Source organism: Prorops nasuta, unplaced genomic scaffold (assembly GCF_024137725.1).
Source record: "Prorops nasuta isolate Cenicafe-Biocafe unplaced genomic scaffold, Cenicafe_Pnas_1.2 PNAS00014, whole genome shotgun sequence".
NCBI classification, from domain to species: domain Eukaryota; kingdom Metazoa; phylum Arthropoda; class Insecta; order Hymenoptera; family Bethylidae; genus Prorops; species Prorops nasuta.
Genome location: NW_027116811.1, coordinates 5,471,028 through 5,496,452, shown reverse-complemented (window position 1 = coordinate 5,496,452; position 25,425 = coordinate 5,471,028). Strand labels below are relative to the sequence as shown.

The following is a 25,425-nucleotide window of genomic DNA, read 5'->3' as shown; positions in this document are numbered from 1 at the left end:
AAATCAAAATTTATTCCCATATAAAAATAATAAAAATTTCATTTTTATAAAAAAGCATTAAATTATTTCTACAAGTCTCATGAATCCAACGAAATGGAGTCTGAGTTGGAACTGAAAGTTTATTCTTGATTTAAATCGTTTAGTTTTCTAGAAGCAACAATAAACAAAAAATTCAAACCATTCAAAAATAAAAATAAAAGTATAAAAAATCATAAAATTATTTCTACAAAAGTCTCAAGAATCCAACGAAATGGAGTCTGAGTTGGAACTGAAAGTTTATTCTTTCTTTGTTAAATCGCTTAGTTTTGCTAATAGTAACGAGGCTGCGTGGATCAAGTGTAACGGCCTTTTCCCACATTCTCGGCTGACTGGCACTCCACTCCACTCCAATATCACCGTGCCAGCATTTCAGTGTGTCGGTATACGTGCCAGTCAACATCAGCGTGATCTCAGCATCATCGGACGGACCAAGGATTTCTCTGTTGATTGCAATGCCATCATTTATTTAGCACTTTCACTACCCACTGCGCTCCTCTTTCCTCGTCCAAAGATTTACGATATCCACTCTTAGATGCCAAACCCTATCTAAACTCTCAATCAACACCCCCCACCCCCTTCGACAAACCTGTATATCCCATTCCACAAATTCGCTTCTCCTCCAACTTTTCTCCTCTTCTCACTTATCCCTTTCATCTGCCAATAATTTAAATTTTTTTCACCCATTTTCCCCCTCCATCCACGATTTTCTCCTTTGAAAATATTATTTCACGGATCGGTGCGTTTGTACAATGACTCAGAGCCTACTGGTATTCCTGTTTGTATATATGTATATGAATCAAAATAACGAGTACGAGCAAATTTTAAAAACCACGCCAGTCAAAACCGGAAAGTGTTAATTATTTCAAGATTTTCTTGTTGTTTTTTCCTCTTTTTTGTGCCGGCTGATAATCATCTCGTTTGTTTGGGTATCCGAGAAACGTGTACGTATATCGATCACAGGTTGCGATGTAACGGGATAATTTAGAAAAATAGATAAATTTGAGATAAACGCGTTTAACAATCTTATCTAATGTATGTTCTATCGTCGAATAAAATTGCGTTCGAGAAAACTCTTCTAATTTCCGCTTGGTTGCGAGTAATTGTGCCACTCTTGGGTAAACGCGAACGCGTGTGTCATTGGAAAATATTTAATGTTCGTTTAAATCAGCTCCAATTTACGCATTAAATTACGTAATTCAAGTACAAACGCTTTACAATAAAGTGTGTAATATTAACCGAGGTGTGGAGCTGCGAAAATGGACATCCACATTTTTTTCATTTTTATATAGTGCAATTTTTTTTGCACGCAACATATGTGCAGCTGCAGAAATAAACATATGCATTTTCTCCATTTTTAGTGCAATTTTTTTGCACAGAACATCATTGTCTACCACTCTTGAGTAAACGTGAACGTGTGATTGAAAAATATTTAATGTTCATTTAAATCAGGTCCAATTTACACAACATTACATTACGTAATTCAAGTACAAATGCTTTTACAATAAAATGTGTAAAATTAACCAAGGTGTAGAGCTGCAAAAATGGCCATCCACATTTTTTTTGCACGGAACATCATTGTCTATAGTAAAAAATAAAATTGGACGTGAATATAGGTACAGTCGTTTTTTATGGGACAACAAATAGGGTGTGCTGCGTATTCGCTGTGTGCAGACTTACACAGCAACATCGAGGTGAGAATATTATTATTACTTATCCTTGGTATGGATTTCACCTTTTTAAGTGATCTTCCAGTAAATTGGTGAGAATACGTGGTAGTGCACATGCATTTTATCTCAATACTATGTTGGTAAATTTTGTCCCTTTTTACACTACTTTTTTTGTATATATTATATATATATATATATACTATCACTACATTCTCACTTTACTATCACTGCATAGGTGTGCATAAAACGAATACTAAATAATCCATAAACAACAGAAAATGTTGTTTTCTGTAAAAAATATATGTTTCAGATAATCAATTTTGTAACTATAAACCTAAATTTTTTGTGTAATTTAACTCAATTTTTTCTAAAATGAATAATTAGAAAATTTGTTAATTTATTAATATCTCAAAATATCTAATACACTGTTCAACTGTTATTGCAGCAAGTGAGCGATATATTCATGGCTTAAATTATAAATCGATTGGATATTATTACATCCAACCTACTATATTTCTTTGTAATTTAATAAATATAACTTGTGTTGTTTTTGACCTTCAACTACAATACTGAACTAGTGACACTAATGTAAATAAACTCAGTGTTTACAAAGTTAAACTTTGTATTTTTTTAATCCTCAGGTATTTTAATAATTAACAAACTTTAATCTGTACTTTTTTGTTTTTCAGAATTTGAATTTTAAATGAAATATTAAATTTTAAAGCTGATGTATTACAACAAGATATACATGTATGATTGAACACATGTTAGGTTAAACCACGTGCTGTTAAGGACCAACCCACCAAGCCTGGTTAAGCCAACTATGGGTTCAAATGGTACAGTTCATGTAACGGGAACTATATCACACTTGAACTGGCCGTGGTTAGCTTAATCAGGCTTGAACGGGATGGCCCTAAGGTGGCTTCAGCAGTTGGTGTTGTATCGAGTGGGGGGGCCTTGAGGGGAACAATTATAATTTCTCTTTATGCAATATTTTTATTGTTCCACTTCCTACACCTTTCTCATTCGTTCGACAACTTGCTATAATTCATTAATGCTCGTTTTAATTAGTAAAATAAATTAAAAACACTTTTTGCAAAATACAAAATTTTTGTATTCAAATACTGTCAACTAATCAAATAATTTATTTGTAAAAATCAAATTTCTAATTATTAAAGGTATTTGGCTTGTTTTTAAAGGGATTTAAAAACTTTGTGTCGAGTAAACAATACTCAGTGTCTCGGTCAAACGTTGTTTACCTTTTATAATGAATGCAAAACATAACATAATTTCTTGTTTGTATTTCTTCCATAAGACTAAATGTTAAAGGTGATGAGTTTTTCAAACTATTTTTTATGGATGACTTTAAATTTTGTTATAAACTTTAAAAATTTAATATTCAAACAAAATACTTGTCAAATTTATGTTTATATAAACATACGATATATATATATATATATATTTATCATTTATTAAAAGTATACAAAGGACCTTCAATCTTAACCCAAATAAAGTGACATAATTTAATTTTAGTCGAACGTTAAATAATTTATTTAATTAGGAATTTTTTATACCCGTGTTAATTATACATTTAAAAAAAATTCTAGAGTTTCTTCGACATTAAAACGCAAAATTTAAACTATCAATTTGTCTCCACTATGCACGAAAATGTTTTCAAAGGAAGTCTATATCGTTAACCTTTAGAGGGGCGGAAAGGTTAAATATAGACGCTAACAATAAAGGAACTGTAAATAGACAGATCTAAGATTTATTCGGTACTCTCGAGTAATTCCGAATGTAGATTTGGTAACTCAAAAATAAACGACCCTTGGAAGGTTAAACAATAGTCGATTCAATTTAATTGCTAAGTCACTTATCCAATTCGTTAAGCTCGTATTAATTGTAGATGCCTCGCCACAAAACAGTCGAGAATCTGTAGCCTGAAAATATGAATTTTACAGTACTCTTCTTTAATTCAGCAAACGTGCAACCTGCCTAATTACGTAAGGTGATGTGTTTGTATTAATCAAAAATTTTTTAAACGAAAAATTAAAAGAATTTTAAATTCTACATTGCGAATTTTAAACCACTTTTTTTTACAGTTCGCACGAACGTTGTTCAAAGAAACCCTACATCGTTATCCGATTAGCCCATTTCAATAGTGTTCCCAAAACAATTACAGAATTCTAGCAAAAAACCATAAAAATCTTCGATTGTTGACTGGAAAATGTTAAAATTAATTTTTTTCTCAACTTACACAGATGTTAATAACATACATGTACCAATTGTTGTTTTTAACTATTTCAACCAATTTTCAGTATTTTGGATGTAGGAACAAATCGTAAGATTAATCAATTATTTTTGTACATTATCTAAAATAAGAAAAAAAAGAAAATTAAAAAAAATATTATTTTTCTATCCAGTTATAAAAAAGGGACTGCATTAAGTTGAAAAATTTCTATTTTTTCTAAATTCGTTCATTTTGCTCCTGTTACAAAGCAATGTTGCCAAGTTTAAAATTAAATTTTAACTCTATAATTATTATTGATCTGAAAATTATATATAAGTTCTGGAATGAATTTAAACCTTTTGAGTTGGAAATTTAGCAAGGAACGAGCTCTGGAAGAGGACTGAAATTAGGTACAGTCACCCTATTAATTGAAGAATAACATAAAAGAAACACTCGAGGACCTTCGAACCTACATTACGAATTTTAAAGACCTCTTTCTTTTTATTGACACACAAAGAAACCTTGTTCAATTATTACACGATTGGTTGGTTCAATTCACATTCCTATACTCGTATATTAATTGTAAACTTTTCAAACATAACGCTACAAGAACCTTGGATCATAGATTGAAAATTCTAAAGAATTTTAAAGAGTTTTAAACAGTTTCAAAGAAAAAATTCTAAAGAACTCTAAAAAATTATTTTTTATTTCACACACAAGCGTTATTAAAAAAAAAGTATTACTCAACACTTGACTAATTCGATTCACACTTTAAGCTAGTATCAATTGCAAATTGTTGAAAGAAAATACTACAAAAACCTTTGATCCTAAACAAAAAAAGTTCTTTTTCCCAACACAGAAAAATAAGAAAAATTTCCTGTATCATTAGAGGATAAGTTGATTAAATTCGCGATCCTAAATAAGCCTTAGGCGGTTGGAAAGTCGAATGAGTCGAAGCGATTGATACGCCCGTTAAAAAGCATCGTTGAAAATTAATTGGCTTTCCTCGTCGTAAACCGGCTGAATAATTACAGTGTTGTGGCTGATGCAGGGCTTCGTCGGAGGTTCCCGACGGTGAAAATTCATTTTTATCCTATCTCGCATAGTTGGGTCTCTTTCGCCACCGTTTGCCTCTCATTGTTTACATTTTGCAGCGTGAACAAAGAAAACGATATTGTAAAGAGATAAGTGGAAAGGGAGAGGCTAGGAATTATAGTGGTTTGCGTGCCTCGTAAGCAATGCCACTCTCGGTCGTCGAGATTGTAAACAAAGCGAGACAAAGAGCGAGGTGTACTACCGAGAAAACTTGGCGAATTCTCGCTAAACTCTGCTATGCTCTGTGTACGGTTTCAAAGTAGAGAGAGAGAGAGAGAGAGAGAGAGAGATTTTCTAAGCAAGTTCTGGGTGATTCCACGTAAGTGGCGGGTATATTGTTCGGGTTCGGAGATTCTAAAGTAAACAAAGAGAGAGGCTTGAGGAAAATGAGAGAGAGAGAGAGAGAGAGTAGGTACGAGTAAGAAATAAAGTTGGAGGGATGAAAGCGTTCTAAACAAGAAGATAAATTTGCGCGAGTACCGGTGCCCTTGGTTGCACAAGCAGGTCGAGCATGGGGAGAATGAGGGGGGAGATGAAAAGAGATATATATATATATATATATATATATATACTGTATATAGATAGAGAATGGCCAATAGGAAATAAAGAGAGATGGCGAGATGGAGAAAGGAGAATAGTAAGAAAGAGAGAGAGAGAGAGAGAGAGAGAGAGTTAAAAATTAGGAATGGTAAAAAAAATATAAAAGGGAATAGTGAACAAAGAAATAAATATATAAAAAATAGATGATAAATAAACTGAGGTACGTGGATAAATGAAGAGTGGTAAGAGAGGGGAGAAAGAGATTTAAAAATAGCGAATAATAAAAAGAGGGGTGGACTATAAATGGTGAATAGAGAAATAGAATTAAAAAAATAATGAATAGTAAATAAACAAAAATAGAGAGATAAATAAAGAGGGGGGGGGGGGGTAGAATTAAAAATTATGAAAAATAAAAAAAATAGAAAAGGGAATATTGAACAGAGAAAAATAAATATATAAAAAAGAATAGATAATAAATAAACTGAAGCATATGGATAAATAAAGAGTGGTAACAGAGGGGAGAAAAAGATTTAAAAATAGCGAATAATAAAAAAAGAAGGGGGGACCAGGAATAGTGAATAGAGAAATAGAATGAAAAAAATAGTGAATAGTAAATAAGCAGAGATAGAGAGATAAATAAAGAGGGGGGGAGAGAGAGAGAGAGAGAGAGAGAGAGAGAGAGAGAGAGAATACAGGAACAAGCTTAGTACTTTCTCTGAAAGCGAGTAAAATCGCGTTGAACTCGTTCGACCTCGGAGATCTGCGAGGCGTTCTCGGGCAAAGCTGCTAAACAAGCGGCTAGCACACGCCAGTCTCGTTCATTCAACCAACGTTCGAGTCGTTCGACGCGTATTCACGTGGCTCCGGCATCCAACGCGCAAACCAAATCACACGGCGAACCCTTCCAATTGTACAACCCCACGTAGTACAACGTCGTTTAACAACCCATAAAAAAACACTCCGGAAAACTACGCAATTTCTATCGGGAAACACGAGTTGAACGTACTCGTACGATGCAGATGGTACAAAACATTTTGTAGATTAAAGAAAGAAATTTGTATCGACCCTCTGATTATTCCTAATGTATACAAAGTGTTTGATTAACTCGGGAAAATGTTAATGAGAGTTTTTGATACTTTTCTGTTAAAATTATTTTGTTCTGTTATATGTATATTAATATTAATAGTGCCTGACTATAATATTGATTTTACTACTTTCTTTAATTGAATGTTTTTTTCAATTAGTATACCTGTCGTAGATTTTAAAGGGAAAATTAATTTAATTTTTTTTTTGTATATATTTAGTAAGATAATGTTGTTTTATACTAAGGTTTAATGATCTTGTTTTTAGTAGTGTGCTTTAATGAGATTAAAATTATAATTTTTTAATAGAATTATTTTAGTACAGGACACTATATATAATGTACTTCCTGTTTTTTACAAGCAAAACATTAATCAATTAATCGAATAAACAAATTTATTAAATATTCCGTTAGCATAGTCTTTTATTTGTTACTCATTGTATTATTTTTATCTCAAGATACTTGAATATTATTTTTAGTAGTGTGTTATTTTAATGGGATTAAAATTATAATTTTTTGGTAGAATTATTTTAGTATAGGACACGATATATATAACGTACTTCCTGTTTTTTACAAGCAAAATATTAGTCAACTACTCGAATAAACAAATTTATTAAGTATTCCGTTAGTATAGTCTTTTATTTATTACTCATTGTATTATTTTTATGTCATGATACTTGCGTATTTAAAATTGAGTTTGCCACAAACGTTTGTAAAATAAATGTGGTCAAATATGAAAGCAACATAGAACAATTTATTTAATCCTTCATGCAAGGAAATATTGCATAAATTCTACGACAAAAAATTTCTTATTTATTTGCCATTTTCTCGATGAGAATCATAACGCAACCGTTCTTAAAATATATTGCAAATGAGATCAAATAAAAGCTAAGTTTACTGGTGCATTTGTCAAAGCATTTGGTTAAAGTCTGAGGTTACAAACATTTAATAATGTTTGCGGGTTAGAGTGAGACTAGTATCAGCGACGTTTACTACCGATTATTTTTATTATTTTATGAAGTCTTCCGTACACTGGTTAACATATACAACAGTGCAAAAGACGATAAATTTGTGCAGAGATGATTTGGGAAATAAGATTCTTATGCCAATTATTATTATTCCATTCCCTTTAATTAAAAAATTATTGAGGATAAAATGCTTTGCTTGGAAACTTTCTACAGATCAGCTGATTAGAATTTATCTACCAATAGAAGATCATCGAATAGATATATAATTAAAAAACCTCGAATCGTAGAATTTTTAATTGTTAATAACTTTTAAATTAAGAGTTATAGTAAAATTATATATTGGAATTTCTTTTTAATCTTGTACCCTGCATATAAAAAATTATCGGTCTAGCAAAAGTTAACCGACACTTTGTATATAAAACGCTTATCATGGGATTTTTTATAATCAGTGAATGCTTTCCAAACAAATACCCCACCACTCTTTTTCCTCCTGTTTCACGAGATCTTTACATATCTCATTTAAGAGAATAAAATTCTAGCATTTTGTCAAAATTGTTTGGTTTTTAAAATTATGTGAAGTTCTCGAAAAAAATACACTGAGTGATCACAATCCTCAAAAATGTAAATATTTTAATTTATAAAATTTCAGTGCTGTACTTCCTGTGGTCACATATTGGTTTATATAAAGGTTCTCACTCCTAAGTGATCCACTCCTTGTACCTTTTACAACCATTCGAGTACAATACAGGTGTCTGACTCGTTCTAACGGGTCTAAAACACTGTTGCCATACTATGAGATTTTAAGACTCCCGTTTTGACTCTTTTATAATGGCCAACATACGGATAGGGGGTCAAAAATCCCACATTATGGCAATACTGGTCTAAGGTATTAACAATCCTCTTAAATGGATCTATGGAGGTCACCATTGTCGTATAACGGATGCAGAAAAATATGAGCAGCGTCAGTTGGCACATGGATGATTCTTTAAAGAGAAGCTACTACTATAACACTCGTATTTCCTTCGTTACTCGTTTAACACTTTATTACTTATTAATAGCAAATTTATTTATTTCAGTAATGGATAAAAATACAGTGAATAGTACCAAGAAACGAACAAGAAGCAGCAGTAGATCTTGTAAACGATCACGAATATCGAAAAGTCGACCGTTAAATCGTCATGAAATGGAAGCACCAGATGATTTAAATGTTGGTGCATCAGCGAGAAAATTGAACGACTCTGAACATCTGTACATTGATATTGAAACTGACGAGGCCTTTGGTTATCGTCCCATAAATTTCATTTCAGTATTTTCTACCCTTTCAAATATCGTAGTTTGTAAAAACTTATGCCAATTGAAGATGAAATTTATAGAAAATGGCAGACGTGGTTTAGGGTTTAAAATAATTCCATACAACTGCTTGGAATAAATCTGAACAGAATTTTAAAATTTTGTTTTCATACAACTACCTTAACCAATATTCCTATCGTTCTAAGATAAAATTGTCAAGTATATTGTTCTCTTGCAACAGAAGCAGTTTGTAAAAACAGTATTTTCAACATAGGAAAATAGGGAAAAGCTTTGTCGATGAAAAATGGAGAAACCGACGGAGTTACAGTATCGAGCAATAATGACACGTGAAGGAAATTAATGAAATATCTCTCTAAGAACAATTCACTACTTCTCAGTATTTTACTCTTCGTAATGCGTAATCGAAGATATGCCTCTTTAGATTGTATACACGTTTATTACGCGTAAAAATTGAAACTAAAACTTGGGCAACGTCCGCTCGTCTCGTAAATGAGTAGTGAAAGGGTTCAACAAGGAAAACAACATTGTGACTCAATACATTGACTAAATATCACAAGGAACGTTTCAAAAACCAAGAAAATATTATCCTGGAAGTTTCAAAATTAACAACCTTGCATAGAATGCTTTAATAGCCAATAGAACCAGTGGTCATCAATGGTCCTACAATTAACCTGTGATACAAAACATGATCCTATCGTGCTAAGAATTACACCTATTTGTAGATTAAAACAAAAACAACGAAAAATGTTCCTCGAAGTTTGAAAACAACCTTTAAACGAATGCTTTCACAGTCAGGGCAACCAGTCCAGAACTAGTCCATAACTAGTGGTCATGACTGATCCTAAAATTAGCCTGATACAATACATGATCCTATATATATCGTGCTAAGAACTATACCTATTTGTAGATTGAAACAAAAGCAACGAAATATGGTCCTCGAAGTTTAAAAACTACAACCTCTTATAGAATGCTTTAATAGCCAATAGAACCAGTCCAGAACCAGTGGTCATGACTGGTCCTAAAATTAGCCTGATACAATACACGATCCTATTGTGCTACGAACTACACCTACTTGTAGATTAAACAAAAGCAATGAAAAATGGTCCTCAAAATTTAAATACTACAACCTTTCATAGAATACTTTAATAGCCAATAGAACCAGTTCAGAACCAGTGGTCATCACTGGTCCTAAAATTAGCTTGATATATAATACATGTATTCCTATAAGCATTCTGCTAAGAATTACAGCTATTTGTAGATTAAACAAAGAAATTCCTTTTAAATTCTTGCTAGATTTTTTTTACATGAAACTTGAAAAGAGACAGCAGTATTATGGCCTATTGCACCAACAGAGAATTACGAATATCTGGAAAATTGCAGCACATTTAATATTTAAAAGACACTAGTGACCCTACTCCTTGGTCACAATGTAGATACTGCACTAACTATAATAACCAAACTGGTTTTGCCGGCGCAAAACCGATCAGATTCTTACGTGACTTGACGATAATCCTGGGACGGGTGGCTGTATACGGCCAGTGGTAAAAGGTGGTGAGAAAAACAACGGGGTTAAATAATAAAAGGACGGGAAAATGATGGGAGGAAAATCGAAGAAATTAAACTGGTTTTTCGTATGGTAAGATGGCATTCTTACGTGATTAGACGATAATGTTGTTAAAACAGGGTGGGATTCAGAAGGAGAATACCCAGTGATAAGTGGGATTTAGAAACTAAAGTACAAATAAATAAATGATAAGAAAGGATACGTAAAGCTTGATTAGTTAATTGTTTTTGTTTTAAAAAATAAAATATTCAACAAAAAACCATAAAACTTAAATCATTTATAGGGCATAAAAAGGAAAATTATATGGGAATGATAGGATTCTTACGTGATTGTGCAATAATATTACTCTAGCATAACGATATTAAAGAGTAAACTAGCACCGATGAGGGAGATGCGTTTATTTACAAAAAAAGCTCTAATAAATTCATAATTATAAATTTATTTTCCTAGTAATTTTTATTAATTATTTGCAGATATTTAATTGAAAATAAAAGTGACTAGAAACTTGTCACAACTACTGTAAACGATATCATCTTCCCATAAATCACATTATTCAGCATTACCAAATATCAGTTAAAATGAAATTTACAAAAATTCGAAGAAACTAGCGAGAGTGTAAATAAACAGGAGGAAGAGTCACATTGGGTTCGCTGGCAGTTTTTGTTTTGAGAGAGAAGAGGGCAGAGTTGTTTGGGGGGAAGTAGATCGTGGTCAAAGATTAAAAAGGAAAAGCTGGCACACAAAAGTGGAAAGGTACACACGGAGACACTCCCCCTACCATCTCTCCTCTCTTTTTATCATTCTATCTCCGTTTCTTATACCATGAAGTTCGCCGGATAATGATATAATGCCCCAAACAAATCAGCAGGAGGCAGAAATCGATTTGAAAGTGCATAAAATTCTTTACGATCTGACGTGTACGGCCTCCATCGCGTTTTATGATTTCATGATCGTAAAGATCGCGCTCTATACCTAATGGGAAATCCACTTTAGCCTCCTTTTATTCCCCTGCCCGATTATCGTCATTATTTTCTACAGTCCATTGCATTAATAATTACACAGATCCTTTCAAAACCAGCGAGAAAAGTTCCGAGTTGAAAGTTTGCCCGTATATATAATAATAATTCCCGGAAAAATTGGAGAAACGGTTTACCAAAGCTGAATAGCGACTGGAGAATTCGAGTAAAGGTGAAATTCCGGAGGAAGATTGATGTTAAAAACGAAACCAGTTGGTGTTTTATGTACATAGGGGGGGGGGGGGGAGAGAGAGAATATAATAAATGAACATGAAAAAAAGTTAGGAACCATTAAAAAAAATAAATAAAAAACATGCAAGTGGGAGCAAAGAGACGGACTCGAAGGATGGATGGAATAAAGGAATTGTGCGTGTATGAATAAATTTTCGACGCTGAAGAAGCCGCTGAGACGCGCGTGGGCGCTTAGGCAGATGAGGGTTGCCGGAAAAAAAAACGGATAGATCCGGTGTGTTGTCGAGGACAACGACATCTGCTCGGGAATCGTCCGACCGATTCGTTTCTCTACCCCCTTCTCCCCTCTCTTAAAATAATATTTTTAAACTCACAGTGCACCACCACCCTGGGACTTTTCAACACTTTGACAAAAAGTTATTTTGCTGGTCTCAATCGCAATCACTTTTAGATCAATTTCTTCAGCATCAAAATTCACTTGATTCGTTGATAAAAATTCGTTTAGGGATAAATCATTTTTGGAATAAAAAGAAAGTTTACTTGGAAATTGTACAATCAATTCTTTGATCCACCCCCTTTCACTCTTTTTTAAAATAATATTTTTAAACTTACAATGCACCACCACACTGGGAGTTTTCAACACTTTGATAAAAAATTATCTTGTTATTTTATCACAATCACCAATAGAATAATTTCTTCAGCATCAAAATTTACTTGATTCACTAATTAAAAATTAATTTCGTGATAAAACATTTTGGAATAAAAAGAAAATCTACTTGGAAATTGTACAATAAATTCTTTGATCCACTTCCTTCCACTTTTTCTCAAAATAATATTTTTAAACTCACAATTATCCACCATTGAAGTTTTAAACACTTTGACAAAAAATACTCTTGTTATTTTATCACAACCATCTATGAAACAATTTCTTCAGCATCAGAATTTACTTAATTCACCAAAGAGAATTCGTTTCGAGATAAAAGGTTCACTGCGTACGATGGATTTGGAATGCACGGGTGAATGGGAAATCGCATGTTTCCCGGCGATTCCCGAAGAGTCTGAGAGAGAAGCTGAAGAAGACGTTGGCTCGCGACGAAGAAACCACAACGAATAGATCGGACGGTAAATGAGGAGAAAGAGGAACGTGTTTGGTGGTGGGGGTAGGCAAGGGACGGGAGGGAGGGGGAGAGTGAAAGAGGAGAGATAGCCAACACGGACCCACTGGGCTGGGTCAGGCCAGACGCGAAGAAAGGGCCCACAAAAAATTCGTCCGAATTTCAAAACGGGAAATCAGGCCCCTCGAGGACCACGCAATCTTATGTGGAGATATATTCTTCAGGAAACTCATCCGGGTCTACGTTGCTGAATTCTGCTTTGTACCATATCCTAAGGTTTTGTAGTGTTGTATAAAACTAGCAGGCGTGTATCGGTTCCAGTAGCTTAAAAAAAATATAATTTGAAACTTTTGTTTATAAAATAAATTTAAAAATTAAAATAGTGGAAACGTACCCTTAAAAAACAATGCAAACTTATTGAGAGACTCGAGAATAGACTTGATATCCCGTCCTCTTTTTCCAAGATAATAAACTCTTTTAAGAGAATTCGAATGAAATTGAATAAGTTTTTATGATTTTATTTAATATTTGATCAATTCCATTGCTCTTCTATAGAACAGTTTTCAATATATCTAATATGTATGTGTCCGGGATTATAAATGGCAACCCTACACAAGAACTTAACCCTAGGTAGTCCGTTATGACGCTACATGACGTCATACCTTGACATATGTACATATATATCATTGTTTGGGTCTGAGTGAAAAACTTCAGTAGTCATTGTGTTACGGGTAGTACTAACTCTTATCGTTTTTAACAACCCGGGTGGTTAAGGGATAAAACCACTATACCCGCACATAACACTGATACCAATATTTAACGTTGTCACATCTGATTACTCAAGGAATAAACAATCTTATCCTGAGACATTCACAGGAAATTGATTCGTGTGTACTGTGGCTAATTACAATTATTATAATACTTCAAAGGTTTATTAGAAGAGAACTAGCATGCTTGCATTAACTATCCTAGTATAGAAAAATACTTAAAACTAGTGATAGAAACTATCTTAAAGTTAATAATCGCAAAATTAGGAACTTTGAGTAACGCAATTTCCAGCAGAAGTACTATAAATGTACTTATAGCTACCGATAGGACATATTTTAATTTAAAAATGTAAGTTAAGACTCTTCAAAGACCACACAAGCTTATCGAAGATACGAATAGACCCTAAAAATACTAGTTACTGATAAGACTGATCCTAAAACCAAACAGAGATAATCACATCTTGCCCTTCGTGCTAAGAGTTCACCAATTCTTAAATTGAACAAAGAAATTTGTATTCAATTTCAGTTGAATTTTTTATATAACGAGCTTAAAGAGAGAGAGAACAGTGTTACAGTCATTTCTGCTTATTAATTTACTCGATGAACCCATATATAATCCACGAGTGGAGGAACTCAACGGCACTTGTGAGAAGCCGGATAAATACTGGCGAATGAAAAAGAAAGAAGGAAGGGGCTGACGCACATGGCAAAAAAGGGTGAAAAAGTTTGGTCATGTGTAAATTATCTCTTAACGTAGGAGAAAATCCTCGAATCCTTAAAACGCTGGATATAAAACGTGAAATACAAATAGGTATGCAGCCATCGGTGAATATGAATCAAGACCGGATCTTGAATAAATTTTATTAGCAAGAAATCCAGCGTGAAATAAATGACTGAAGTCTTTATTGCGCTATGACTCACGCTAATTATTTTACTACAGCTGGTTCGCTATTGTTTGGAGACTGAATTTCAATTTTGGAGCCAGTCACGTATTATTTACAAAACACGGGAGCTTTTCCTGGGAACAAGCGCACGTTCGCACGCCTCTTCTATTCCCCGATTCATTTGTAAGTTTCTCATTAGCGTTTAATATCGAACGCTTATTCATTGATGGCAATGGTCAGGCAACTTGAAAATTAGATCCAGTACGAGGAAATTCATTCTTCTTTAAATTATTTAGAAGTCTCTTAATGACAAAACAGAATCAAAACAAATCTTTTTTTATCTGGCTACTCAGCCAGGCAAATCGGAGAATTTCGCCCATTATATAGAAATTCTAGGAACGAAAGGTTTAGGAGAACTGTGAAAGACTCAAGTTTGTTGTCATACACTTCTCCAGAAAAATTTATGCTGCTCGTAACGTAAGGACTCAGTGTTGTGTATTGTTTTTTATGTGCTTGCTACTCTTTCTGCTTCTCTGTCCAAACGTTACTATGTCTCTTCGCAATGAAACAGTGATCCATAAGACAAAATCAAATTAAACATTTTTACTTCCATCACAACCGGCTAAACCCTATGGAAAAGCTGATGTGCATTACAAAATTCCAGGTGTGGAAACTTGAGATAAATTGCAAGTATTCAATTGCAAAATGTTCGAGAAGCTGATCTCTTAGATTAGCTCATCATAGGGTACCTTTGAAACTTTCTGGCAAGTCCAAGAATAGACATGGATGCAACCAATCATCAAAATCGTCGAAACGCAAACATTTTCCAGGACTATAGCCCGCCACGTGGTGAGCCATTACCGAAATTCTTCACGCGTCCTCTGTAAATAAAACAAAGCAGTTTTTCCAATCACACCGAAAAAGAACATCGTAACGTTTCTCCTCGAAAATTGCAGTGTAGTTTTTCTTTGAAGCATGCTTGTAACAATAGTAAATAGCTATGACGAGAACTTACATAAAACGTGTCGGAAAACATTACAAATTATTGATAATAATAGGATGGGAAAGCTCCCGGCAGTTTTCTCGTTGGGATTACATAAGTGTACGAGTTTCTTGCTCTCTGTAAATTAAACGAAGGGTTTTAATGGAAGCATGCATTAATGAGATAGAATTAAACAAAGAGTGAAGAAAGAGGGAGCGGAAGAGAAATGAAACGGAAACAAAGTAGTAAATTGAACAGACTCACGCTTCATGGAGAACTTCCGTTAGTCAAGAAAGCAATTCATCATTGGATGAGATTGTTGTTTAACACCTCGCACTAATTACACTGATTAGCACCGAATTTCACATTGTTGTCTTTTTAATTTTAGTGTTTCTTGGTATTGCAAGAAGGGGAGGGCAGATGTTAAAAGTTTAGCTCCGACTTGGTGAACGTCGTGCGGCGAACTCTCCTCGGCGTCCACCAGGACGAGCCGGTCTCGTCGAAGTTGCACGAATAACAGCTTCGGCCTTCTCCGCCGACAACAAAACCATCCCGCCAACGATTACCGAACACGCCCGATCTCATCGCTCGGGCGTCTCCGCCGAAATACGTTATTCTCCCGACGTTTCGAACCTTTCTTTTTACAATTCCCTCTCTCACACTCTACCATTCTCTTCTAATTTTCCGCAAATCCTCCAATGAACATCACAGCACCCACCAACGAACATTTCTCTAAGTTCCCATTCTTACCTCTTTTAATCCTTTCGCTATTCTTTCGTTTTATTCTTGTGTTCGAATGAATGTTTTTACCCGACCTTTCATTCTTAATTTAAAAAAAGTTATTCTCCAACGAGATTTCCAGTTATCTATTAGGAATGATTATAAAGGATATTTTTGTATCTCTCTTGGGAAAATCTGTAACATTTTAACACATTGCCATCGGGCAATTTTTGCTCAAACTTATCCATTATGGTAAAAAATAGAACTAAAATAAATGCTTAAAAATTACCAGCAAAGTGCACAAACGACGTACGTAATTTTTTTAAAAACGAGAAATCTCGTTTCCCGATGTCTACGTAATTTTTTTAAAAACGAGAAATCTTGTTTCCCGATCGCAATGTGTTAATGTTACTTTTCTGTGAAAAATCGTAGAATATCCCGCGCACTTTGAACTTCTAATGCAATAGCCGCCATCTTGCCATCCTCACTCCTTCCTTCCGCGAAGGGACACAATGGGCAATGAATTTTAGATGCTCGAATAGAGTGCCTTTTTTCCCCGATAGATACTACGTGACTTCTACCGATCTCTACGGATTGTCAGAGATCGCACAAAAACGCTTCTGATTTCTCGCTCGTTTTTCACGATCCTCGCAGCGAAACGTCTTTGAAATAATGTCCTTTATTTTGTTTATCTCCATCGACAAAAATCAGTTACAAACACCTAAACATTAATAGATAATATATGTAGGGTAAAAGAATTTACAGAATATCCTGTTCTGTTCATAAATTACTTAAAGTAAAAATTGTACAGTGATTATCATGTTTTTCTTTGTTATATGTAGGTTTACATATTTTTTCCTCGGAATACGCGAGCACTATCGTGGTTTCAGTTTTTTCGCTAATTTTTCTATGAAAAATAGCATAGAAATAAGGTCGTGTATAATAATATAGGCAAGTTGTGTTCGAAGCGTTTCAATGGCGCAACTCTGCGGTTTCTACTGGTCGGCTTATTACCGCTTAAATTGTTTCAATTGGCCTTACATGCAGGACTGGCTCCACAAGCGGATTCTTTATATCTATTGTTCCTTTCATGACTCAGTCATCTCTGCCCCCCCCCCCCCCCCCCCCCCCCGTCGAACTAACTTTCACTCTAGTCAAAGACAAGAGGGAACAAGTCTCCTTTGCATGCATTTTGCCAAATCTACGCATCTTCTTTCGCCCATTGAAATCTTCGTTCACTCTCCATAGGACAAGTTGACAAATCAAATGAGAGCAATCTAGACAAATATCCGATGGAAGGTTTCGTTTTCGGAGCAACTGTCGCTTTTAAAATCCGTTTCATTGGCTTCTTAATTACAATGAGAATGACAAGCATGTAATTTTGTTCGACACTCGTGTATAACCGATGAATTACGCTGTAGCAAGAGAAGCAATAGAGATAAAAGAGTACAGGAAAAGACCAGAAGAAAAAAAGCAAAAGTTTGTTTCTCTTGTGATGAGTTGGAAATCAGGAGAGTACGAATGGACAGGTACGACGAAGTGACCTAGTAAGGCTCGGCGTAACAATTTTGTTCCAGGTGTAGCGGTACTCGGCACGGATCTCGGCTTCTCCCACATCTGGGCTTGTTCGCGGTAAACAATTAGAGCTGCCCCAGATGGAACTACCGTTGCTTTCTGATATAAATTGTGTCCCAAAAAAAATCGGACCATGCGTTCCTCTCAGTTATCCTCTTACCCAACACCTTGATTGATATTCCAAATTTCTTTCTAGTTTGACAAAAAGTCTTTTTGGACAAAAAGATTTCCATGGGAATTATAGGTTTTAATCCACTACCAATGGTATGACTTTTACCCTAGAAGTAGTTGAGTTAATTAGTGATAATAGATATCTGGAGAGTATAAAAGTAATTAAGAGATTAGTGAGATGGTCTTGGAATGCAAATGAGGAGAAAATGTGGCTGCAAGGTGTACTTTGATTACCGTGTATGGATAAGGAGTAAGGAGGCAAGTGGAGTCCGCTTTTATCTCGTTGAGCGAGCAATAATTAAGATGGCGAGTGTAGTTATCCGACACCAGATGTCAGCACGTTGTTGCAGCATAGTTTCCTTCGCACCTTTCCTATGTTATCGCCCACACGAGATAAGACCCACTAAAGAAGTCTTACACGTGTCTTCCGCCAATATTTGCTAATGACTATATAATTATGACTATACTTACCATGTGCTCGACTGCTTTCTCTTCCAGCTCCACTCTCGACCAATCCAAATGGAAGCTAAGAGGTTGCAGACGCGATTCCATTTCTCGTAGCCATTTTCTCAAGCACTTGACCTCATGTTCGAAATCTAAGCAATGTGAAAACTTTTCTTAGGATTTCTCGCCGCGTACTGAATCTTATTGCAAAGATTCTTCACTCACCTGCCGTTACACCTTGCTCACTGGACACCGGTCTCTCCACCGGAGCCATTATTTGTTCCACCAATTCCCATTTTGCATTTAAATGATCTACGCGCCAAGCAACTTCGTCCTTCAAGGCTGGCACGCGTGACACCAGTTTTCCCGCTTGCTCATTGAACAATTTACGTCTGTACGCCTTTCGTTTCAACTCTTCCATATGAGCCTACGATCATTTTAAGTATGCAAATGTCTTATATTTGATTATTTATACATGAGTCTTATCTTTTTGCTATTATAAACTTACTGCACGAAGGCTCTTGTCCAATAAATTCTCTTCCTTTGAGTATATCAACTCCTGAAGTATTCTCAGCCAAGAATAAAGCTCCGAGAATTGACAACTGACTTCTTTCAAACTCCATGAATGTGTGGAGACATCAGTTTCATCCCATATTAATTCGCAGTTGGCCTCCTGTAATATGAACAATAATAGGTTTATTTATTTTTATAAACATAGGTGTGTGAAATTCTGCAATTCTGATATTACCTTGCAACAGTCAATTAGGTTTGTGTCCATAATATAGTCATAGTTTGATCGTATCGCTGCCCAAAAATCATCTTTGCAGTCATCCTTATTTGAAAATGCTCGTTGAGAATAAATTTGTTTTGTGTCTTTCCTAAAAAAACAAATATAATTATTATCAAGAGAAAGAATTGAAGTTTCTTGTAAATAAGATTAATATTTTTAATTTATACCTTTTTTTGGTAAGGCTGTTGTATGGTCTTTCTGCCTGTATCCCCCCTTTCCGTTGCCTTTCTAGACTCCTGCTAGAAAGCTGGAGCGAGGATAAAGAGAAACTCATTTTCATGTCCTTGTTGTACCTAAAAATAAAAACAAAACATATCCAATAAAGAAGCACAAAAATTGTATCCAATCCAAGACAAGAATTTCCCATGACTCATCAGACTACACAAATTTTCATGGAATACTTGAAATTCCAATCCTCTTAATCAGGGATGAAAATTGCTCCAGCTCTTCGTTTCCATGATAGAAAGAAAAACTTTAGAATCCAAAATCATTAAAGTAGAAATAGTTAAAGCAACAGAAAAATGTGTTGCAAGTATCTTAGTTTTTTCTTAAAAGAACAGAAAATTTATATTTTCCATAGAAAGCATTAGCAAATGGAGAGAAAAGGGGAAAGCGAAAAAATAGGGAGAAACCGAAGAAGCTGGAAAGGAAAGAGCGAGTAAGGAGGGATGCAAGAAGAATCATTGAATAGTATCCACTTTTCTGGATTTTTTTTGTTTCGTTGCAAACATGCATACTTACTAGCCTAATCGTCGTTGTGAAAAATCAAAGCCAGCTCTTCCTCCTACGATCCACTATCGCATCCCCGCGTCTCCCGACATAACCGCTCACCTGACATAAACACTTTCAAGCTACACAATCAACTTTGTATAATCCTCCCTTTTTAACAATAAACCGCAGCGGTGTCCATGACGAAATTCTACTCGTGCACCAGGAGATGACACTCCCGCGACCAGGAATGGCAGGATTATCAACTTACAGCGACACTACGCGGCAACTTCTTTAAACCGGATACCATTACATGATAAAACAGTTTCTCTCTTTACCAACCACATCTAACTGCAAAGTTTTTTCTTCTCCTATATTATCTTTCGACCAATCCGGCTTGCACTTTTGATACTTTTCATCCCCCTCCTAAAGATTTAGTGGGAGTAACAGGAAACTGTCACGTGCATTGGTCACGTGGTATGTGGGATTAAATTAGCTTTGGTTGGGTTTGGTTAGTTAGTTGCAGTTAGTTTTTTAAATCTGGAGCCCTGAGACTTGCTGAGCTGAGGCCTGGCTGGAGTTGGGACTTGGGGGGAAGAACTGAAGAAGAAGGATTCACACTGACTGTACAGACACAGTCGAGTCGGCCGGCCGAATAGTGTATACGAAACGAACTACAAAGCGAAAGATCGGGCCTGTTACAGTAAGGAGCTTAGAGAAGTGGAATTTTGAACTTTGCACTTATAACCTTTTCTGGAAATTAGATTAAAAGAGTAAGGTCATTTGGGACACGAGAAAACTATAAAGCCAAGATTTTCTAAAGGAAATGACTGACTCCCGATCAAAAAAAGCAAAAATGACCACCTCGTTAAGTCAGTTAAAGGAAATGACAGTGGTGGTGGCTGATACTGGCGATTTTGAAGGTATATTTCTTTTAATGTGAAGTCTTTTAACCTTGATTTACTCTGAAACGTTAAACGGTTGAAAGTGAACATGACAAACGCTTTTTAAAGAATAGAGAAATATTTTCAATCAACAGAGAGAATTCCTTTCTTGCTATTATTTCACAGTAATGGTCAATTACCATAAAATTCTATGCTTCCTGAACTTTTTGCACCTTTGTTAAAAATGTAAATTTTATGTACCTATTTATTATATACTTTTCATTAATGTACAAGCAACAAAAAGAAATGTATTAAATGTTCTAAAAAGTAATATATTAAGGACAAATTATAGATAATGCATATTTCTAACAAAATATTTTCAATCTGTTAACTTGAATTGTAATTTGACTATCAATAATAGTTTAACTAGAGTCTAACTATGTGTTTTTAAACATTTAATTAGCTATGCAACATTTTCAACCTACTGATGCTACTACTAATCCATCTCTTATACTAGCTGCAGCTAGTCAAAAAAAATATGCTCATTTAATTGACAAAGCAGTACAGTATGGAAAGAAAGTGGGAACGTGAGTAGATGATAATACATTTGAAGATTTAAAATCTTTTTGAGCAATTGCTATTATTATTTTTCAAGAACGGCCTTTTATAGTACTTTGAACGAGCAAATTGAAGCTGCTCTTGACATTACATGCATTTTATTTGGAAAAGAAATCTTAAGTATCATACCTGGAAGAGTATCTACAGAAGTAGATGCCAGATTATCTTTTAATAAAGATGCCAGCATTGATAAAGCAGTAAAATTGGTTAATTTATATGAAGAAATGGGTATTAAAAAGGATCGTATTCTAATCAAACTTGCTTCTACATGGGAAGGTATTCAAGCAGCTAAGTATGTATAATGACATTCTTTAGAATTTTTGTTTCTTGGATAGCAGATGTTAAATACTGATTCTTTTAAATATTGAATTTATAACAAAGTATATAAATTACAGAGAATTGGAAGAAAAATATGGAATCCATTGCAATTTAACTCTTTTATTCTCATTTGCTCAAGCAATTGCTTGTGCAGAAGCTGGAGTCACCTTAATTTCACCCTTTGTTGGCAGAATTCTTGATTGGTATATATTTTATCTTGCTGTTTTTACTTATTTTATTCTATAATCTGTATGTATGCTTATCTATTTTAAAATGCATTTCGAAATTTTGCGGTAATCGTGTATCGTTAGTTTCTACCGCATGGCTCCGGCCAAGATAATAATTACCACGATCGTGATAGCTTATCAAAGTGACGTAATTATACAAAACATAATTAGAAATAATATATTTAAATAATTAAAAGAAGGTTGAATTCATAGGTATGTGGCTAATACAGATAAAAAGTCTTTTGAATCTAAAGAAGATCCTGGAGTCTTATCTGTAACAAAAATTTATAATTATTATAAAAAGTTTGGCTATAAAACTGTTGTAATGGGTGCATCATTTAGAAATACAGGTAAAATATAGTATGTATATAACTTGATTTATTTATATTATATTGTTATTAAATACAAATTTTAACTCACAATATGTCATTTTTAATATTTATTTAAATGTAATTATGTTTATAAACTTAAAAATACTTTTTTTCTTTAGGAGAGATTAAAGAACTCGCTGGTTGCGATTTGTTGACAATAAGTCCAAAACTTTTAGAGGAGTTGGAAAAATCCAATGAAACAGTCTCCCAAACACTTAATGAGGAGACTGCTAAAAAATCTGATCTTCAGAAAATTAGTTTGGATGAAGCAGAATTTAGATGGCTATTAAATGAAGATCAGATGGCTACAGAGAAATTAAGTGAAGGCATCCGAAAATTTGCGGAAGATATTCGTAAACTTGAGAAACTATTAAGAGATAAAATTGAAGCATAAAATACATATGAAAATAATCTATATGTAAACATAAGTTTCAAGTACAAATGTTTTAATACTATGTATAATTGTAAAAATCAGTCTCCTAAGAAATTCTATTGAATTTAATGACGCTGAAGTTAGCAGCGACTTTCCAGCAGCGAGTTTCGGCGTCACATAACCCAAAACTAGCGTGTCACCCAGTACACGACGCATTTAGAAAACCTAAATAAAATGCTAATATCAAATTAAAAGCAAGATACACGTATTTTTTTTTTTTAAATAACATCAATTATGACTTAAAATAAAAAATAACAATTAATAAATAGAAAAAAAAGTCAAAGGAAAGATAAAAGTTTAAACTTTTTATCATCATATTTCACCGATAGGGAAATTTTTTTAATTTTTTTGAATCATACAGTCTTGTAGCCTATTAAATTTTGCATAGACCAGTATGAATTTCATTAGGGATCTCGATACCCTTTCTAGATTTTTTTAAGATTCAAAGCAGAGATACGAATGAATTTTCAAGTTTTTCGACATTTGGTCAAGTTTTTCAGTTAGCAGGACATTTTTTTAATTTTTTTGAATCATACAGTCTTGTAGCCTATTAAATTTTGCATAGACCAGTATGAATTTCATTAGGGATCTCGATACCTTTTCTAGATTTTTTTAAGATTCAAAGAAGAGATACGAAAGAATTTTCAAGTTTTTCGACATTTGGTCAAGTTTTTCAGTTAGCAGGAAATTTTTTTAATTTTTTTGAATCATACAGTCTTGTAGTCTATTCAATTCTGCATAGACCAGTATGAATTTCATTAGGGATTGCGATTACATTAATGTTTTTTCTTTAGAATAGGTAGTAAAAATACATGTGATTAGATTATATAGCTTGCAGAATAAATAAACGAAATATTGCTTGAAATATAATTGAGTTTCGGCAGCTTTCCCTGTTATAAAAAAATTATAAAAAAGTGTCAATCCTTAATAAAATTTGGACTTGCCTACTCCTAATTTAATAAAGTAAAAGCCTGTATATTTTTAAAAATTAAAAAAATGTCTCGCCGGTTGAAAAGCTCCGCCGACAGTTTGAAAACGTGATTTTGTCATTCAGAGTCTTAGGTTGATTCTTGAAAGAAGGCACTAAGGAGGGCACGATCCCTCACAACACTAACACCATTCTCTACAGAATTTCCTAAGCAAAAAGACAGAATGATTGACAAAAATTAAAAAAACTTCCTGAAAACTGAAAAAATTGACCAAATGTCGAAAAACTTGAAAATTCATTCGTATCTCTGCTTTCAATGTTAAAAAAATCTAAAAAGGGTGTCGAGATCCCTAATGAAATTCATACTGGTCTATGCAGAATTTAATAGGCTACCAGACTGTATGATTCAAAAAAATTAAAAAAATGTCCTGCTAACTGAAAAACTTGACCAAATGCCGAAAAACTTGAAAATTCATTCGTATCTTTGCATTCAATGTTAAAAAAATCTAAAAAGGGTGTCGAGATCTCTAATGAAATTTATACTGGTCTATGCAGAATTTAATAGGCTATAAGACTGTATGGTTCAAAAAAATTTCCTGCTAACTAAAAAACTTGACCAAATGTCGAAAAACTTGAAAATTCATTCGTATCTCTGCTTTGAATCTTAAAAAAATCTAAAAAGGGTATCGAGATCCCTAATGAAATTCATACTGGTCAATGCAGAATTTAATAGGCTACAAGACTGTATGATTCAAAAAAATTAAAAAAATTTCCTGCTAACTGAAAAACTTGACCAAATGTCGAAAAACTTGAAAATTCATTCGTATCTCTGCTTTCAATGTTAAAAAAATCTAAAAAGGGAGTCGAGATCCCTAATGAAATTCATACTGGTCAATGCAGAATTTAATAGGCTACAAGACTGTATGATTTAAAAAAATTAAAAAAATTTCCCTATCGGTGAAATATGATGATAAAAAGTTTAAACTTTTATCTTTCCTTTGACTTTTTTTTCTATTTATTAATTGTTATTTTTTATTTTAAGTCATAATTGATGTTATTTAAAAAAAATACAACGTGTATCTTGCTTTTAATTTGATATTAGCATTTTATTTATATTTTCTATATGCGTCGTGTACCGGGTGACACGCTAATTTTGGGTTATGTGACGCCGAAACTCGCTGCTGGAAAGTCGCTGCTAACTTCAGCGTCATTTGAATCTATAATTTAGAATATAAGGGGTTTTAGCTTTAGATAATTCAATAACTATAATATTCAGAATTTCTAAGCATTGCTCACGTGAAAATTTTAATCAAGGAAGAAGCTGGCTAAATGGTTATCTTTAGCTAGTTTTAAAATAAATACAATAAAATGTCTATAATTCCTTATCTATTATAATAAGTAGAATTGTACAATTATGATCTTTAAGGGCATTGATATAATTGACAAGCTTATTTTAAAAATATCTGAGTCAAAAATTGGGTGACCTTAGAAATTTATATTTTTTGTATTTATAAATCTGAAAACAAATATGTTAATCAGTAAATTTGATGATATTCTAAATATTAGTGTCATCCATAGGGTATATCTGGTATGTTTATAAATAGTGAAATAAAGTACATTATTATGGAAATAAAACATGACAGATAAAGGCATTTAGGAAATAAACTTTTTAATTCTCTGAAGTGTTTAGAAAATCTACCTTCTACGATCATCATCTCTCTTATTCATAATTTTTTCTTACTCTAAAGAATACCGATAAATTGTATATTTTTCATTCTTTGATTCTT

General features: G+C 33.7%; 2 protein-coding genes across 7 annotated transcripts in view; one reads left to right on the top strand and one right to left on the bottom strand.

Moving 5' to 3' along the window:
- Positions 1-20,093, bottom strand: part of klar (klarsicht) — a 45,022-nt gene extending 24,929 nt beyond the window's left edge. For 4 of the 5 annotated variants that reach the window (XM_066735001.1, XM_066735002.1, XM_066735005.1 and 1 more), the window contains exons 1-6: positions 19,893-20,093; positions 19,319-19,444; positions 19,110-19,239; positions 18,870-19,034; positions 18,587-18,788; positions 18,389-18,513 (exon numbers count right to left, since the gene is read on the bottom strand). In XM_066735001.1, coding sequence (XP_066591098.1) covers positions 18,389-18,513; positions 18,587-18,788; positions 18,870-19,034; positions 19,110-19,239; positions 19,319-19,431 — 735 coding nt within the window. In that variant the 5' untranslated portion in view covers positions 19,432-19,444; positions 19,893-20,093. Of the gene's footprint in view, positions 1-15,484; positions 15,590-15,715; positions 16,162-18,388; positions 18,514-18,586; positions 18,789-18,869; positions 19,035-19,109; positions 19,240-19,318; positions 19,445-19,892 lie in introns of those variants that run through there. The other variant, XM_066735003.1, reaches the window with a different exon arrangement.
- A 294-nt stretch (positions 20,094-20,387) lies between these two features.
- Taldo (transaldolase) lies at positions 20,388-25,316 on the top strand. 2 transcript variants are annotated; one of them, XM_066735467.1, is made up of 6 exons: positions 20,388-20,782; positions 21,207-21,330; positions 21,399-21,653; positions 21,757-21,882; positions 22,120-22,256; positions 22,397-25,316. In XM_066735467.1, exons 1-6 carry the CDS (start codon positions 20,686-20,688, stop codon positions 22,669-22,671), a joined length of 1,014 nt encoding a protein of 337 aa, XP_066591564.1. In that variant the 5' UTR covers positions 20,388-20,685; the 3' UTR covers positions 22,672-25,316. The 2 variants fall into 2 exon arrangements, with proteins under 2 accessions (XP_066591564.1, XP_066591565.1); XM_066735468.1 differs by having other exon boundaries at positions 20,390-20,782; positions 21,414-21,653.
- Positions 25,317-25,425: the final 109 nt, after the last annotated feature.